The sequence below is a fragment of the Athalia rosae genome, chromosome 3 (genome assembly GCF_917208135.1).
Source record: "Athalia rosae chromosome 3, iyAthRosa1.1, whole genome shotgun sequence".
Classification (NCBI taxonomy): Eukaryota; Metazoa; Arthropoda; class Insecta; order Hymenoptera; family Athaliidae; genus Athalia; species Athalia rosae.
The window spans coordinates 7,318,365-7,335,691 of NC_064028.1; the positions used below are offsets into that span (position 1 = coordinate 7,318,365).

Here is a 17,327-nt window from a genome sequence, read left to right on the forward strand (position 1 = left end):
GTCTTCCACCGTAATACACCGAGCGACGAAAGTTAATTTAGACTTTCGCATTGTCGTTGTTGTAATTGAAATCTGATAGCAAAACTTCGTTTGTAATAAATGGCCGCGTATAGAAATAATTTATATCCATCCAATTACGCCGTGTCTACCCCTAAATTTTGAATCGGGGCTCGATTCGATCCGTAGAAAAGGATAACATCCATCGTGTACACTGTTTTTTTTTTTTTTTTTTTTTTTTTTTCTCTTTTTTTGTCACTCGTCATCGATGGTTTGTCAGGTTCGGTTTACGCTGTTCCTAGCCGTTCGGGATAATTTCCTTGAATTTTCGGTATCCCGTTTCAGGTAAATTATTTACCCGACGAAGTTAGCCGGTGTAACGGCACCTTCGATCCGTGGCTGATCATGATTTATTACCACCGTACACCGGCGAGTGTGATAAGTTTCTCATGACTTTCGACAATTTGACATCCACCGGTTTCAGCTTTACGCAATAAGGAAAGAACGATTCCGTATCCACGTGTACAGTATACGATGTGAAACTAAATTGCGTGTCGTTTTTTTTTTTTATATTTCATTTATTTTCAGAGCCAGGAAAACACCCCGTTGAGATTCGGTACATATATTAAATTACTGAGTTAAGGGGAGTTAAATTATACCTCGGAGCTTCTGTACTGCATAGAAACGACCTTTGTATATAGATTATATAGATGGTGGTGTATACCTATACCAGGGCAAAACTCCGACGTGCGGCAATATCGCCAGGCTATCTCTACTCGATTCCAGTTTTGCGTTACAAAGCACGACTGCCTTCCAAGTTTTCACGTTCCCCACGTTATATTACGATGACACCGGGCGAGATCCCCCCCCTCGCTCCTTGTATATACGAACGACGAATTCTTATCTGAATTCAACCGCTGATAGTTTTGCTCTTCATTCTCCTTCAACGCATTCCGGATCTCGCGGAGTTTGTGAAAAATCCGCGATCCTTCGGAAAACTAAATATTGTAAATAATCGTAAATTTTTACTTTCGATGGGATTACAAAGACGTTGCGATAAAACGGCGTAACAGGTGGGTGCGTGGGATATGGTTTATAAGGCTCCGTCGTAAACGCGCTCGAAAATTACCTGGGTGATCGATAGCACCCGTGGCCTACGACGAGGTACATTTTCGCGAGCAGCTGGTGTCAGGTGTATGCTGCCGCTTTCTAATTCAACCCAGCCGATCGGTACATCCGACGAAAAGAGTATTCGATTTTACGAAATATATATCACCTCAGTTTTTTTTTTTTTCGCGGCTCGCGTCATCCTCAGCTGCAATTTTACACCGATAAAATGAAACTGCTAAAAAAAACTTGACTCAATTTTACCGAACCGCAACAATTTTCTAAACTATTGAAAAAATTAGAAAACTTCACCAAAATTAACCGAATTAAATCCGGGATCGATTGGGCTCAGATTGTACCGGCTTCAACTGAACTCGACAAAACTACCCGGGGACTAGAGTAGATCGGACCAAACTTGGAATGGACTTAGGTTAGATGAGATACGACTCTGCGAAACTTGATTAAATTACAGACAGTAAACGGCCTAAAAAATATAAGCTCGTCGGGTTTTCATCGGTCGTCACGTAGGCTCCCCGCCCGGATGATATGTGGAAACGCTCCGCGGGATTCGCGAGGGTATGCAAAAATTACGGAAGCGATTAATAATCCTCGGAACGGTGAACAACCGACGGATCGTACGTCCGATCGTGGATCGGGTTTTTCGAACGTAACCGCGCGTTTGCATTTTAAACACGTGAACCCATTGAGTTCGCGAACCAATTTAATTCACGAACGTCACCCGGGCTCACTCGACGCCGCGCTCTCTTTTTCAACGGTTGCGAGCTCGCGCGACGTAATCCCCTTTGACAAAATCGAAAAAGAAAAAGAAAAAAACAAAAAAAAAAACTGCAAAAAACGTAAAAGTGTAAGAGAAAAAGAACGTGATATGGATCCGGACCGACTGCTTGAGTTACTCTGCGTGAAAACGTCGCCCATCAATCCGAACGTCGCGCGGGGAAAAGATTCGGGGATTCCGAACGTCGGAGGGAAAGGATTACAATAGTACAAGAACAATGGAAATATTTATGTCGATGATTTATTTTCATTGGTGGATTAATTAATGAAATTAATAATCGTTACGGTGTCAGGATTTTTTTCGTCTAACGTCGTTTTTTTTTTTTTGCCGACGATTAAATTTCTAGATATTCGGCCTCTCGCGATCAGACCGATCAATTTCCCGGATCAATCGATAGCCGCGGGTAGCCGTCGAAAATTCGCTCGTGCATGTAGTTAGCCGAATGTTCTCGAAAGTTTATAATAAAATCACCGCGCGTAGATCCTGAAAGCCCGCGGAATATAAGTTATACACGCGGTTAGATTATTTATTCAAAAAGTTTTCACCGAACTCCTTCCAGGATATGTACTTGCGAATTTTCTGAGTTACAAGCCAAGTCGCACGCCTGCGGGGTATTTAAAAACAAATTCAGTTTTCATAGCTTCTTCGGTCTCCCGAAAGCTCGTGAATAAGAAGTGAAATAAAAATTAACAAAACGTATCTCAGGAGACCGACGCGTAATCTCTTCGGAATCTGTAGCAATATAATCTCGGAGAACACGAGAGTCCCTCAGGGATTTATAGAAAGTTTTCAGTTTCACGAGTGTATATTCTGCAGTTTTTCGAAAGCTCTCGAAATTCGGTACGAGAGAATTACGGATGATTTCGAACTCTCGAGATTGCGGGGAACAAACTTTTAAACGCGACTAGTTTTGCATAGGGACATGCGGATCCGGAGGGGGTTAGTAGCGCGTGACGGATAAAACGTTTTCCGATAGGGAAGGATCTTCGAACGTGATGAACTCGTCGAAAGAAAGAAAGAAAAAAGAAAATAAATTATCTCATTGACTTTCCCGAGATTCTTCGGCCGGGAAATGGAAACAGCGAAAACGGGTTGTGCCTTTCGCGGAAAATGCTAAGCAGTTTTGACCCGCACGGGTCCCCGAAACAACGTTGTGTATCCCCCATATTCCTACCGTATCCCGTTATCTAGACATTTTCGCATCCCCGTGGGAATCCGGCGGATAACAATTTTCTATCCCACGGTCCGAGCTTTTCTCGTTTTCTTCGGTTAGCCGATTTTTTGTTCACCTCGATCCTCGGGGGCGAAAACTTTACGGCTGCAAAGCTGTCCGTTTTCTGGATTATTAATTTTATTTATTTTATTTATTTTGTTTTTTTGTTTGTTTCGCGAGCAATTTTCATCCGTCTTTTATAATTAGTCGAGGACGGACCGGGGTGCAGGACCGCCGTGTGTATACCGGGTCCCGGTTTACAGAGGGTAGCTTATTGTCAGTCTCCGCACGACCGGTTGTCATAAGTTGCGGTCGACGCAGCAAATGCCACCCGACATCAGGCACGTCAGAAATAATTGCTTTCGAACGAAAAATGGCGAATAGCTGCTACGGGCTTAGGCGTCGTTTTCCCTCGTTTCAACACACGCGGAGAAACAAGGTGGAAGGAAACGGGAGAGAGAGAGAGAGGGGAAAAAAAGAATTAAGCTTATTTCGTTTTTTATCAGAATATTAAAAACAAAAACAGGGAATGGAAAAAACGTCCAAGACGACAATCGGGACAAAGCAATTCGGACAGTTTTTAATCGAATAAAAAAATTAATTAAACAATTAGCAATTAAGACTTTATTTTTCTCACACCTTGTCAGATTCAGCTGAAGGTCTGATTTTTTTATTATTTTTCTTTTTTCCCATCCACTTCGAGAAATTCGAAACGAGTCACTTCTGCTGACAACGTTGCGTGAATTTTTACACTGCTACTCGTATAATTTGTCGTTTCTACTAGATATCGTTGTTTTCTTTCTTCCCTTCGTGTCGTTGACCTTCGAGGCAGCTGCTCGGCTCGCTCGGCACTGCACCCTTGGTAAACAAAAGTCTGCAAGTGTTACACGGGAAACGAAGGTCATCAAATTCGTCGTGTGACACCGGTAAACAAGCTACGTTTTTTCTCTGTAATTTGAGAGTGGAAAGACTTCGTTCGCCGAACGAATCACTTGGCCAAATTGACGAGATATGCTGATCGAGCGTTAACTATCAAAAGAATTACACGCGGATTGTTGTCGTGGGCGGCGTTTTGACGTGAAGATCGCTACAAAACTTTGACTAAATTTCCCACTTTGAAAATCGCTGCCCAAGTCCCGGCCAATCAAAAAGTTTAAGATAAAGAAAGGAAGAAATTTGGTGGCGAGATGACGAAAACTTCGAATGACGCTGGACTATCCGACCTCCGCAGGAAGTAATTTATTTTTCTCTCATCTTTTGCGATTTTTGAAGACGTTTCTTCGAAACTTTTGAATTTAGTTCAGATCACAAATCTCGATACATCTGTCGATCGGAGAGATCGCGATTCCTCTTTAACAAATCTCGTCCGCGTCGACTGTGCCGGAGCTTGGGGTGTTTCGGAGTGGGAGGATAATGGACGGTGATTTATAAATGAAGAAAAATAAAAAAAAGAGATGGCGAAAAAAGTAATCGAGTTGAAAATAAATGGAGGGAAACATTACGCTTCTCACTATGTTACATGTATAGATTACTCGCGATGAAATTGCCGACTCTTGGTTAATTTAAGATTTATTCAAGGTCTCGATAAAACCACTTGACGTTCGTCGGATCCTCAATGGCCCCACCCCCGTTTTCAACGTCACCGCGTTCCTTCAACGGAGAATTTCAACTAATTATAGTTGAATGGTGACTCCCAATTACGCGAGAGAATATATATCGCGAGTATTCCGATTAGAGTAGATCTGAATTCCAGCGGTTAACACACACGCGAGCTTAGGGGCATACCTACGGTGTGTGTGTGTACACTCGAAGTTGAGTAATTTTGGGTACCTCGAATGTAAGTTAACGCGTTGTTCGATGAACGAATGGAATTAGAAAAGCCGCATCGGAACGTGAGCCAAACTCCTCGGCTTCTTCTCCGGGGCCTCCTTTTACTTGGCGTTATAATTTTACCGGGAAGAGACGAGTTATTTCTATTTACCAATTAATATATATCTCTCCCGCCTCTCCCCTCTGGAATCTCCGATCTAACGAGAATCGAGTGACTCGTTCATTTCATTGTTCCAAACAATTTGTACGTCACACGGTCCGTTGGACGTTCCGCGATGCGGCTGTACGCAACCAACCCCCGTGTGGGGGGTCTCTAGGTGCGTAAATATAGACGTTAATTAGTCGGTGCTGATTCGGCCGCTGATATCTCGTCGCTTAATTAACTCGCCGCTTTCTAATTAACAATATTCACGCGGCTAATCTACCCTTCGCACCGAATCGGCAAGTAAATCTTCGACATCGGCGAGCTGCTTCTCATGATCACACGCGCCCCCGGTACAGATTTTTGTTGCCTATACGATCGTCGCGATCGGGGTAACCCAGCGGCGTTCGCACGGTGATCGGTGAAAATACCAGGTGCACCTGCAGCCGTCGTGTGTGTATCCCCCGTTATTCGCTTCGATCCGTCGTTTGATCAGGGGACAATTAAGGGCGTTCAAAGTCACGCTCGATTCCTTTGTCGCATTTCGAATCGCGTAACTCTCCGCGCAGCTGTTGGAAGTCTAACTCCTTCCCGTTCAAGTGTGCCATTTTCAAAGCGGTTGCCAAGTGCAGAGGCGTTTGCCGTTGGCATATTCGTGTGACGTGCTTCGTTCGGGGAAACTTGCGGCGAACCAAGTCGTGCGGGGGGGGGGGGGGGGGGCGAATTTTGTATCAGAAACTGACCGGAGGACCGGACGGGCGAAGCTCATGTTGTACTCGTATTATACCCATAACTTTGAATATTTCCCCGCCTCGGACTGCGAACCGACTCGCGCGACTTCTCGTATATATCTCTACGGGTACACAACGTGTCCATGTAGGTACGGAATTTCCACGTACATTCAAAGGGTCGCCGGTGCTTTAGAGTGACCTGTCCAAATATTTCATATACCGCGCTTCAGAAGTTTCGCCAAGTTTCAAATTAAGGCTCGAAAGGGAAATTACCACGATCTCTGTGACGTTTGAAGTTTCTTACATCAATTCAAAGTTTACGCCCAATGAATCATCACTCGTGAAACATTGCTGTTCGTTTCACGTCCGATTCTTTTGGTTTTTTTGTTTTTTTTCATGTTATTCTGAAGTAAAATCGATTTCGTCTTTCGCGGCGCAATGCGGCAGAGATCGATAGAAGCGGAGTTTCGTGATCCGACTTTGAATTTAACAATAACGTCTATCTTTTTTGAATAAAATTTGATCTTTCATTCGAAAACGAGAAAAAGTAGATGAAAAATTCGGGGTTTTTTCTTTTTTTTTTTTTATGCCGGACAGGACGGAAATTTGCATATTTTTATAGCGGACAAGATAACGATTCTTCCTCTTCAAACATTCCGCGTTTACCTTTTTTCTCCGAAATTCGGAGACGCATTCGGGGCGTGACGAATTCTAACGAAATACCAACCCCCTGCATATATTTTCGCCGACCTCTGGGGAACTTTTACCACGGAGCAGGGTCAGCTCTCTTTATTAAACCAGCGGGGGGGAGAAGAAAAAAAGAAGAGAAAAATCGAATGATAAATAAAATGAATAATAAACGTCGTTGACGTGGTATAAGCGATACGTATTCCAGAGAGTAAGTAGAATAATAATAACAAACGTTTGATACAAATGGAATGGAAGACAATGGACGGGTTCGTACGAACAATCGCTAAACACGTGCGTCAGGAATCGTGCAGACGAACCGAATTTTCTTTCGGATGGGATTTCGCCTCGGGATTTGCCGCGTGATTTAGCGCTGTATTATTGATAGATTAGAACACGCTTCATATCTCGCGTTTCACGTACCGTCTCCATTACTCACACGCTGAATTTATGCACGAGTTTCGACGACGCCAGCCTCGTTTGTCATTTCAACGCAGACGATGTGTCGTTATTTATTAATAAAGCCCGTTAAACGCACCGATTATGTAGAGTGTTTGACGTCGGTCGGATCAGCGGAAAAAAAAAAAAGAAAAAATTCATTCCCCGATTCGACGTTAAAAACGATCTCTCCTCGAACGCGACCATTTTCTTTCCAGCGAACGTGTATTCGCTCCAGAAATTTTGTTCGAAGTCGGTAAAAATCCATCACGAGGCTTCTCTAGGGTATAGGTAAGAAGAAAGCGACGTCGCGTGCGATTATTGAACCGCGTAAGTATGTATAGACGACGTACCACGCTGACACGCCGGTGCATACAAGCGTTCGAATGTGCATCGTCCATTACGGGTTAACGAGCGTCGTTAATAATGTGGATTTAGCTGAAAGTTTTCACTTAAGGTAGACGACGCGTTGCGGTGTGCGACCGGACGGACGTCGTCGCGGTCGTTCAATGGAATGCAGGGTATACGCGGTGAACGTAGTCGGAGTCGGGACGTTCGTCATTGTCTGAGACACGTAATTAAGGTATACAACGTATACACACTTATCGGAGATGGTGATCAATTCGAACTTTGGATAATCCCCCATACGACCGCCGTTCGTATAGCGACGAGAATTGTGTCTTGGAAAATTTCCTCGCGGTATATTACGTTACACGTTACACCGGTACGGCGGTTTTCATTGTACCTATAGTTGGGATACTTACCTAAATCAACGAAATCTAATCAGCGAAAGTTGTTCGGAAGTTTAAACTAGCTAGTACGCGTCGATCTCATTATGTCGTGCCTGTCGATAAGGTGAAACTCGTCGCGAGAAGTTACTCGTCTATTTTTAAACGGAAAATCCGAATAGGCGTGGAAAATAGTTTTTCAGAAAACATCAATCCCGAAAATAGAACTAGTTAGGTACGCGTGTCAACGTCACCCTGTCACGTGTCATCGGAGAAATTTCTTTTCTCCTTTTTTTTTTTTTTTTTTTTTCTCTCTATTCATTTCATTTCAGCGTACCGCATACTATATCGATCCTTTTCCACCGCATCTGTCGGAATTGAAATTGAACGATTTAACGTATTGAAAAATTTGCCTTTTTCTAGCTACCTTCGTAGCCACGTTATAATTCTCCCCGGATTTCGGATATGGAACGTAAATAATCGTCGCCCGACCGAACGTGGTGCGGTACGGTCATTAATGGCGAAATGATTACAGCGATTATCGGCCGCTCTCGTCCATAGCGTATCTCTCTATCTCTGTATTAATACGGTGATCGTTGGTACACGGGACACATCGTACCGTTATAATTGTGTACCTTACCCAACTTCCAGCAGCGAATGATCGACCAGTCGTCAGCTGTTTCGAATCTATTCAGCAGCCCCAACGTACGTACGTTTCGATGAGCCCCCTCATTGATATGATCATCTAATCGCTGCGTCGAGCGGCTAAATTTTCCATTATCTCGACTCCGCTGTTTGCGCCGCCCCGGGTCTATCGGGGTGAAAAAGTAGGAAGTCGATTCTTTTTTTTCTCGTCACGGGGTTTGTTTTTTTTTTCTTCTCGTCTGTACCGTTTGATGCGTGTAACGAGAATAGTACAACGTAACGATGATAAGTTTCGCTAACGACGATTTTAGGCGTACGACAGAAAAAAAAATCCGACGTAAAGTCATCGGGGAATTTGGTTGTAAAAAATTCGTAAGAAACCCGCGGTTCGCGACACGTTCTTTGTTGGGATCCTCTGTTGCCGCCGCTGCAGCGTCGCTCCCTCGTAAAACGAGTGAAACATGGGGAGGGTGTGAGTACCGTCGTAAATGGAATATAAACCGTTCTTATTACCGGAACAAGAGTATATATATATATATATATCTATTTCTATATACACTATGTATTTACGCGTGTATATGAGACTGTACGCGCGGAAGCCCTTCTATGTAACTCACATGATCGGATCACCGCTCCTAATCCCAATTAAACGAGAAAGATTGCGGCGATCAACGAGTCGATCGTTCGTTCTAAAACGATCGAATAGAAAGAAGAAGAAAATAAATTGGAGAAAAAAGGAAGTCGTGATGAGCGAGGGAATGATTAATTGTCGTATCAAAAATGCTCGTGTTCCCGTTGAAAAATTATACGAATAATTTCTCCGATTGTAGCGGGTAACTTAATTTTTTTGCAGTAACACGTTACGCGGGCGTCAAGATTATTCTTGTTTTTTTTTTTTTTTCTCTTCGCTCTTTCATTTTCTACATATCTAGGCGATATCGCTGCCTGGCGCAGCATGTGCGTCCACGGCAATCAAGTTAATGCATCTACCTTCGCCGTGCATATTCTCTGTAATGCATTATTCGATGACAAACCCACTGAACCGCTATTTTCTACTTGATGTAAAAGAAGGAAATAGGAAAACGGCTTTATTCGACGTACCTTTATTCATAATTGACCATCATGTTGAATGCTGACGACTCACGCGCGGTCCGCAGTACTCCGATTCGGAGCCAATCTGCAGATTTTTCGAACGTCCGATCTCTCTGAATCTCGCTTCCCGTTTTGATTTAATGAATAATGAAATTGTTTAGTGCGTTCTATCTGCGGAAAGAGAAAAACTGGTCGAAGTCTGAGGAAAAATATTCTAATTACACCCCGTCGACAATTTTGAACAGATTCCGGCTAACGACCATGTTGTGATAAACCCTGTAATTACTGTACATAAGTATATACGACCGCTGTGATAAATTACCGCCATCGAAAACAAAAATTAGTGTTTCATCATCATTATTTTACCTCGATCGTCGTCATCATCATCATCGTCGTCAAAGGCGAACGTTAACGCCTCTCACAATTAGAATTGAATGCTAAAAGTTCAGAAAATTAACTCAGAGTATAAAAATACAATTTTTGAACAACATGAGATTACGTTTTGTAACACGAGTTAGTCGATAACCGACGATGATCAATTTTTCTCCGAAAGAATCCAACCCTTGGACTTTTTCCGGTTTTGGGGTCTACAATTAAAAATTTCTACCCCAGTGCAATCTTATGTATTTCGATCTGAGGAATCCAAATTTCAAAGTCAAATTGTTCCATCTATAAAATTGATCGAGTTAACGCCATTTTTTCGCTTTTCGGAGCAGAAAAATTGAGATATCTCGATTAGAAAAATTCTTGGCTAAATTCCTACTGAACGGCCGGTATCGGGGTTTTGATCGATGCGTTGATCTGATGCACGAATGTCGATGACGATTCGTTTTTCTTTTATAATCTGTTTGTTCTGTTTGTTTCAGCGAGAGACAAGACACGGATACGTCGCCTAGGGGTGAGTCGGAAGATAAGTGAGCCGAGGCACCGGGTGTGCGTAGGGTGCTACCTCGGTTGCCCTTCCTGGTACGACGCGTCCTCCCACACCCGATACTCATTCCCAACCCGATCCAGACTCCAACCTCCGCGTTAATCCCCATTTCCACCCTCGCCCTGGTCCTCAGATCACCTTCCCCCGCCGTAGACCAGTTCTGCCCGAGTCCTCGTCTTCCCTCTACTTCGCCCTCTCCTCCTTCTCCCCCCCCGGATCCCTAGCAGGTCTCGTTCGGATACACGCGATTTTGCACCGCGCCCTAGCCGAAGCCACCCGTTTTCCGCAGGCGGTGACCGCTGTACGCGCCTACCTTTAATTTATTAGACTTTTCTCATTAGGATGCAAAGTGCCGGCGGTGGTTCTCGTCGCCCGTACACTATGCGCGTTCGAGCGACAACCTACTGTAAATTTATTTACGCGAACGGAGCCGAACGAAAACGTCGCGTCGCTACGCGAAACAAAGCAAAGAGATATATAGGTATAACGTGGTATATTAGCTGTAATACATACGATAAAGGTGATATTAATGGGAAATGAGAAATTCGAAAGAATTAAGCTGCGTCAGTTATAGATTAATATTTCTTTGTTATATATCTCGATCGTTTACCGCGATACACCGTCTTATGTGCTCAAAAATAAGTAAATCATCTCAGGAGATAAATCATTCACCTATACTTATCTCTATGTATCAAAGATGATCGATGTCGATTTTTTTCTTTTTTCCTTTTTTTTCTTCTTTTTTTCTTCACCTCGTCCAATGGGGTGAGAATCCCCGTTCTATCTGCGCAGATTACACGACGATATTTCATCTTTTCAACATGTTCGCGATCGCTTTCGACCGGTTATTTGTTAAAATTTTTTAATTATCGGATAAATTGACGGAGACTGGTTGATTAAATTAATCGTTATCTAGTATAGTCAATTGAATAAATCTTATCTTTCATCGAATGTTCTTTTGATTTCTCATTCATTTTTTTTTGACTGTAATCGTCGACTGAAAATACCAAATTTTCATCGTCGCTCGGTTCATACACCTCGTAAAATGACAGTTAAACTATGGTAATTTCGTTCCACGTTGAATTATAAACTTCCAAAACGGAACCGCGTCAGACGGCTGTACTATCTTCGTACTATTAAATGCAAAGTTTCAAAGTCACTATCTTCGGATGTTACAGAGCGAAAAGATGAAGTAGATTGAGTCGAAGTAGATCAAAGGAGCGAAGACGGGTATTCCGAAATTGGTGTGCGGAAAAAAAAAAAGAAGAAATAAAAAAAAAATTGGCATCGATAAAAACGAAAGGGGTGTACATACAAGAGCGAGAATATATCTACAACGTGCGTATGATATCGAAACAACGCGTTGATGTTAAGAACAAAAATTTCACATTTCAAATTGAAAAATAGCGATGGGGGGTAGGGGGCCGCAGAGGGGGAGAGAAAGGGACGAGTAGGAAAAGGAAAATCCAGACGTTACGTCGAATGAACGGGGCAAAGTTCTCTACCTGGTGGCAGAGAACGATGAAAAAATGTAAAAAAAAAAAAACGGGGAAAATACCGCAAAAGAGGAAAGAACAGGTGAGTGATAAGATGAATAAAAAATAAAATAATTAAAAACTTCGGCTGGGCCGTTATATATACATACATATACATATAATATATATACAAATATATTATGTAAAAAAATTGACCGAAGAATATTTCGCCCTTCTCACTGAATAATTTTGCACCTCGCCCCGCACGCGCGCGTGATACACATAATTATGTAGATATATAATATGTAAAATCTAATTTATTAATGGTGAAGAAAAAGATTAAAGATAAAATATAAATTGAATGAATAAATGAAACGTTGCTAAAGATTGCAATTGTGAGAAAAAAAAAAACAAAAAAAAAAAAAAAGAAGAAATTGTAATAATAAAACATGAAAAGATTAGACAACTTATACGCAATATTATAATGTTATATATTATATATATATACACACACATAGATACATATATAAAATGTTATATAGGATGAAAGATCGCTAAAGCCAAGAATAGATTAATTAAATTAAATTCATTAACTGGTGACTGAGCAGCTTAAGTATATACCTATATAATATATGTGTAACATATTAGGTGTGTATATATATATGATATATAATATGTATATCATATAGAGGAGCGCCGTGAGGGTGTGATCATATAATAAGTGATAAATGATTATAATAAAATAATATATACATATATGATGAATCATGAATGATAAGTGATTTCAATCGTATAAATATATATATAATATATATATAATATAACATAAAATGATCGATTGAAAAAAAGGAAAAACAAAAAAAAAAAAAAATTCAAAATCGAACCCTACCGTAGTTGTTGAAAAAAAGAAGAGAAAACAAGAAAAAAAAATAACAAAAAATTATACATAGAATGCGACACTTCGAGGATTATATATACATATTTATATACGTACCCATATACATACATCATTCGATTCAAACATATACAATAGATGCATAACTTTCTGCGAATGTATATTGTGAAATTATATTCGACTTATATTATATATATGTATATATATGTATATACGTGTGTGTGTATAATATAATATTTATAGTTACTCGGGTGAATTATAATTGGTTTGGCTGTGAACTGCGACCAGATTAAATTCAGGAGAGCATAAAACAAGGGAAAGGTGTAATAAACAAAGATAGAATGGGTAGGTTCAATTATTATGACCTACCCTTTCCGGGATACAAGGGTAGTTTTCATAGATACGCCTAATAATATATTATTATTATTATTATTATTGTTACTACTACAACTATTATTACTACTACCACTACTACTACTACCACTACTACTACTGTTATTATGATTATGATTATTATTATTATTACTATACTATTGAATAGATCAACTTATATATTATATTATTTACTATTATTATTTTGTTGGGAGTGCATATATATCATTATATGTCGATGTATAATCTATTATATGTGTATAAATATATATATACATCTGTATATAGATATTATACATATATATATATATATATATATAATATATTTAATACAATTAGGTTATTTATTTGTTGATTTTTGGTGATATGATTTTATAAAGGCCTAAGGCCTATAAACCTTTTACGATATTTACACTACTGTAATAATATATAGGTATATATATATGTATACCTATATATATATATATATACCTATATATAATTATCTTATACATAGCGTGAAATCATAGGGAAAAGATTAACGGAAAAGAAAAAAGCTTAAAAAAAAAAACTCAAGATTGAAAAAGTGATAGGGAAAAATAGAAATAAAAGTGAGAATTGAAAATTTTTTAAATCAATGTCGCCGCAGAGAGAATAATATCATAACGCGAGGTAAAAAGCGAAAGAAATAATAAAGTTCTTTAACGAGAGATATAAATAAAATGAAAAAAAATAAACGTAGGTAACATATATACTGATGTAACCTGCATTGATTGATTATTAATTTATTTTTCGTCAAAAGAAAAATTTAAATAAACTAAAACAAAACGAATAAAGGAATAAAGAAAAGAAATGAATAATAGATAAATAAATTTTTTCTTTCTATGATTAAGAACAATTACCAAAAAGATCGTTGACTCATTCGTTGTTGCAGGGAATACACCTATAAATGTACAATTTATTATACTTGTTATGTTGAGAGAAAGAAAGAATAAAATTAAAAATTATTTAAAAAAAAAAAAAAAAGAAACGAAAACCAACAGCATAAAGTGAGAAAGATAGAGAGAGTGAGAAAAAGAAAGAGAACAAATCGTCACAGAGAAGAAACAACTTGCACGTACAGTGTCGCGTGATCATAAACAAAGAAAGAGAAAAGAATAACCAAAATGTCGATAGAAATATGTTTGCCCGCGATCTTTAGAATTTATTATAATAAAAATAGCAGCTGTGAAAAAGCAAAAGCAAACTTTCATACGTTTGTCTTATGCTCAAATTAATTGATTGATTATTTCGTAATATCTTTAATTATGTAATTGTATCACATAATAGAAACAAAGAAGAAAAAAACATGAAGAATAAATAATTAAAGAAATGATTATAAATAATTAACATATAATATACATATAGCCGCAACACGACACACCGGCTGCACAAAAAATCGAAAAAATCGTGCAGCATGCGAAAATCGGTTACGCGGATGAATGAAAGAGATTATTATCGTTATTATTAATTACATTATCATTCATGGTCATGTTGTTGTTATAATTATATTTGTTTTGTTGAAATTTTCGCTGTACTCGTTAAACGAAACTCAAAAAAATAGAAAAAGTAATAATGAAATGATCACCAACCTAATGATGTGATAAGGGGAATAAAAGAAACAAGTCAAACGACGTTGACGTTGACAAATTTTACAGATCAAAAATCTTACAGTCAATTATGTCGTGAGAAGAAAAAGAACGAACTCAATCAACGTTGATATACATATGTATGAATACCTAAATGGAAAAATCAAATACTCAGCATCGCTCGAATAGAAATTAATGTGAGACAAAAAACGAGAATATCGATCAACAACTTATGCAAAAATTCTTTCGATCGTTTGAATTTGTAGGAAATTTTTTTTTTTTTTCCAATCCACATTTACGTACGCATGGCTGTTTGATTTTTGAAAAACGTTCGCCGTTTCATGTAACATGATTCAAATAAAATCAGCATACGTAGATATATGTATTTTGAATACATTGCAATGCGTTCTGTAAATACATATTACATATACATATAAATAATAATTTATAATCACACGTTGAATATACATAATACATAGTATTTGATCGAGAATGTTGGAGCGATAGAAACGTGCTGCAGGATATAGGGTATAAAATATATGTATACAGGAAAAACGGGCGCGCGATAAACATTTAATAAATACTAAAACGCAGTTAAGAAAACGTTAGTTAAACGACGGTTGGGGACCGGTTTTCGATTAGGTAACACGCGTGCATAACGTCGTACGCAACCTACGTCGTGAGGCGTTTGGTACTCCGGATACTACGACGGATTTTGAGTTTTTCAAAAAACAGTCTTCAGTAGTTGGAAATTAACGTCCTTTGATTGTAATTTCGCCATAAGAATAGCTTATTTTTCATCCGACTTCCCAATCGGCCACGGGAGTTAGAAACCCTTATTTATTATTTTTTCGTGTCATATCAAGTGAAGAAAAAAAAAAAGGAAAAAGAAGAAGAAACCCAATAACTTTTATCACCCCAAAAATATCACGCGGATATAAATCGCGTCTTATTTTTCGAGTGCTGAGTAAAGAAGTTTTACGAGTTATGTAGGGTTTGACTCCCACGTAATAATTTCCCTCTAATTCTTTATCGTTTTTTACTTTTTGTTTTATTATTTTGTTTCATCCGCTTTTGGTTTTGGTTTTTTCTTTATTTATTTATTTTTTTTTTCGTTTCGTTTCATTTTATTTTACTTTATTACGTCCACCGATCGAATAAATGAGAACTGAAATAGGTATTCTCTTTGTGATATATTCTATGACCCGCGATCGGATAAATTGGTCCCCATCTATCGGTCTCCAAAAAACGGCAAAATAAGAGAATAAAAAAAGAAATAATAAAATGAAATAAAAATGAATAAAATAAAAGAAAGAAGAGTACATTTATGATGATGAATGAACAATTATTTAACTAGGATTTTACTATAAATAAAAGGGAATAAATAAATCAGTATGTAAGAATCAGATTAAATTGAATGAGGAATAAAAATAAAATAATAATGATTAAAAAGAATTAGAAAAAAAATAAAACACAATACAATATATATATATATATGTATATATATATATATATATATATATATATATATAGGTATGTAAATTATAATTACGGAAAAGGAGTGAGGTAACTCGACACAAGTAACATATACTCCATGCCTTACGATAATAGATAATATAATTATTACAATTTAATATATATAATTAAGAGTAGATAGATACCTACATTCAAGTAGTGATATAATATTATTATCATTATTACTATTACTATTGTTATTATTATCACCATATCGTTGCATACGCAATAGACTCGAATATGAGACGACCATCCGATACAAAAAAAGTGAAAAACCAAGCAGAAAGATTAATAAAATTTGTAAAAGTCTGTTGAAGTTACTGCAAAGTTATGCGAAATAAAATAAAAAAGTAAATTTACGTACACGTACATTTAGCGAGGTGTACATGAAAATCTGCAATTTTCGAACTCGTGCAATATTAATTTTTTTTGTTTGAAAAATTTGTGTTTCCTCAAGTTTTTAAATACTTTGAAATTCGTCGAATTATTTAGTTTCTCATTTCATGCGGAATTCAGGCAAGAAATAAATTACATTCAATTTCACTCCGATACATGATATTCATTAAAACATCATTAAATTCACCTCTGAATTGTTCTATCGTTGAAAAAACCGGTTACCAATTTTTTTCCCCCTTTGTTTCTGGAATACCGCTAACTCGATTAAACCCAGATATTCCACGTGAAAAAGATCAGAAAGAAACACAGATACGGGAAAAAACAGGGAAAGTTTTCTTCGCTTCCCTACAATCGGTCGCGTTTTTCTCCAACAATTTTATCATTATCACCACAGTTTCGCTATTTTTCCCAAGCTCAATATAAGGAAATAGAAAAAATAGTATAACAAAAGACACACATAGCAATAAACACGTGCCTGGTATACACATAGATATAACGTACGTATATAGGTATACCTATACAAATTAGTAGTCGGAGCGGGAAATTTAGCGTAAAAATTGTTGGTTTTTTTTTTCATTCGTTTTTTGCCTGTTTCATTTTATTTCGTTACATTTTTTCGTCTCTTTTTTTTTCAATTTACTCTCACAGCTTGCGCGTCATCGCGAAAGCGATGTGAAAAAAAAAAAAAAACTGTGTTGCACGAGATCCCGCGGTGCCGCATAAGGTTGTT

The 17,327-nt window shown here is 38.2% G+C and overlaps 1 protein-coding gene across 4 annotated transcripts in view; it reads left to right on the forward strand.

Annotated features, from left to right (window-relative positions):
• The window catches only part of LOC105689976 (broad-complex core protein isoforms 1/2/3/4/5-like), a 68,439-nt gene extending 56,106 nt beyond the window's left edge, over positions 1 to 12,333 (forward strand). For all 4 annotated transcript variants that reach the window (XM_048652802.1, XM_048652805.1, XM_048652804.1 and 1 more), the window contains one exon: positions 10,273 to 12,333. In XM_048652802.1, coding sequence (XP_048508759.1) covers positions 10,273 to 10,324 — 52 coding nt within the window. In that variant the 3' untranslated portion in view covers positions 10,325 to 12,333. The remainder of the gene's footprint in view (positions 1 to 10,272) is intronic.
• Positions 12,334 to 17,327: the final 4,994 nt, after the last annotated feature.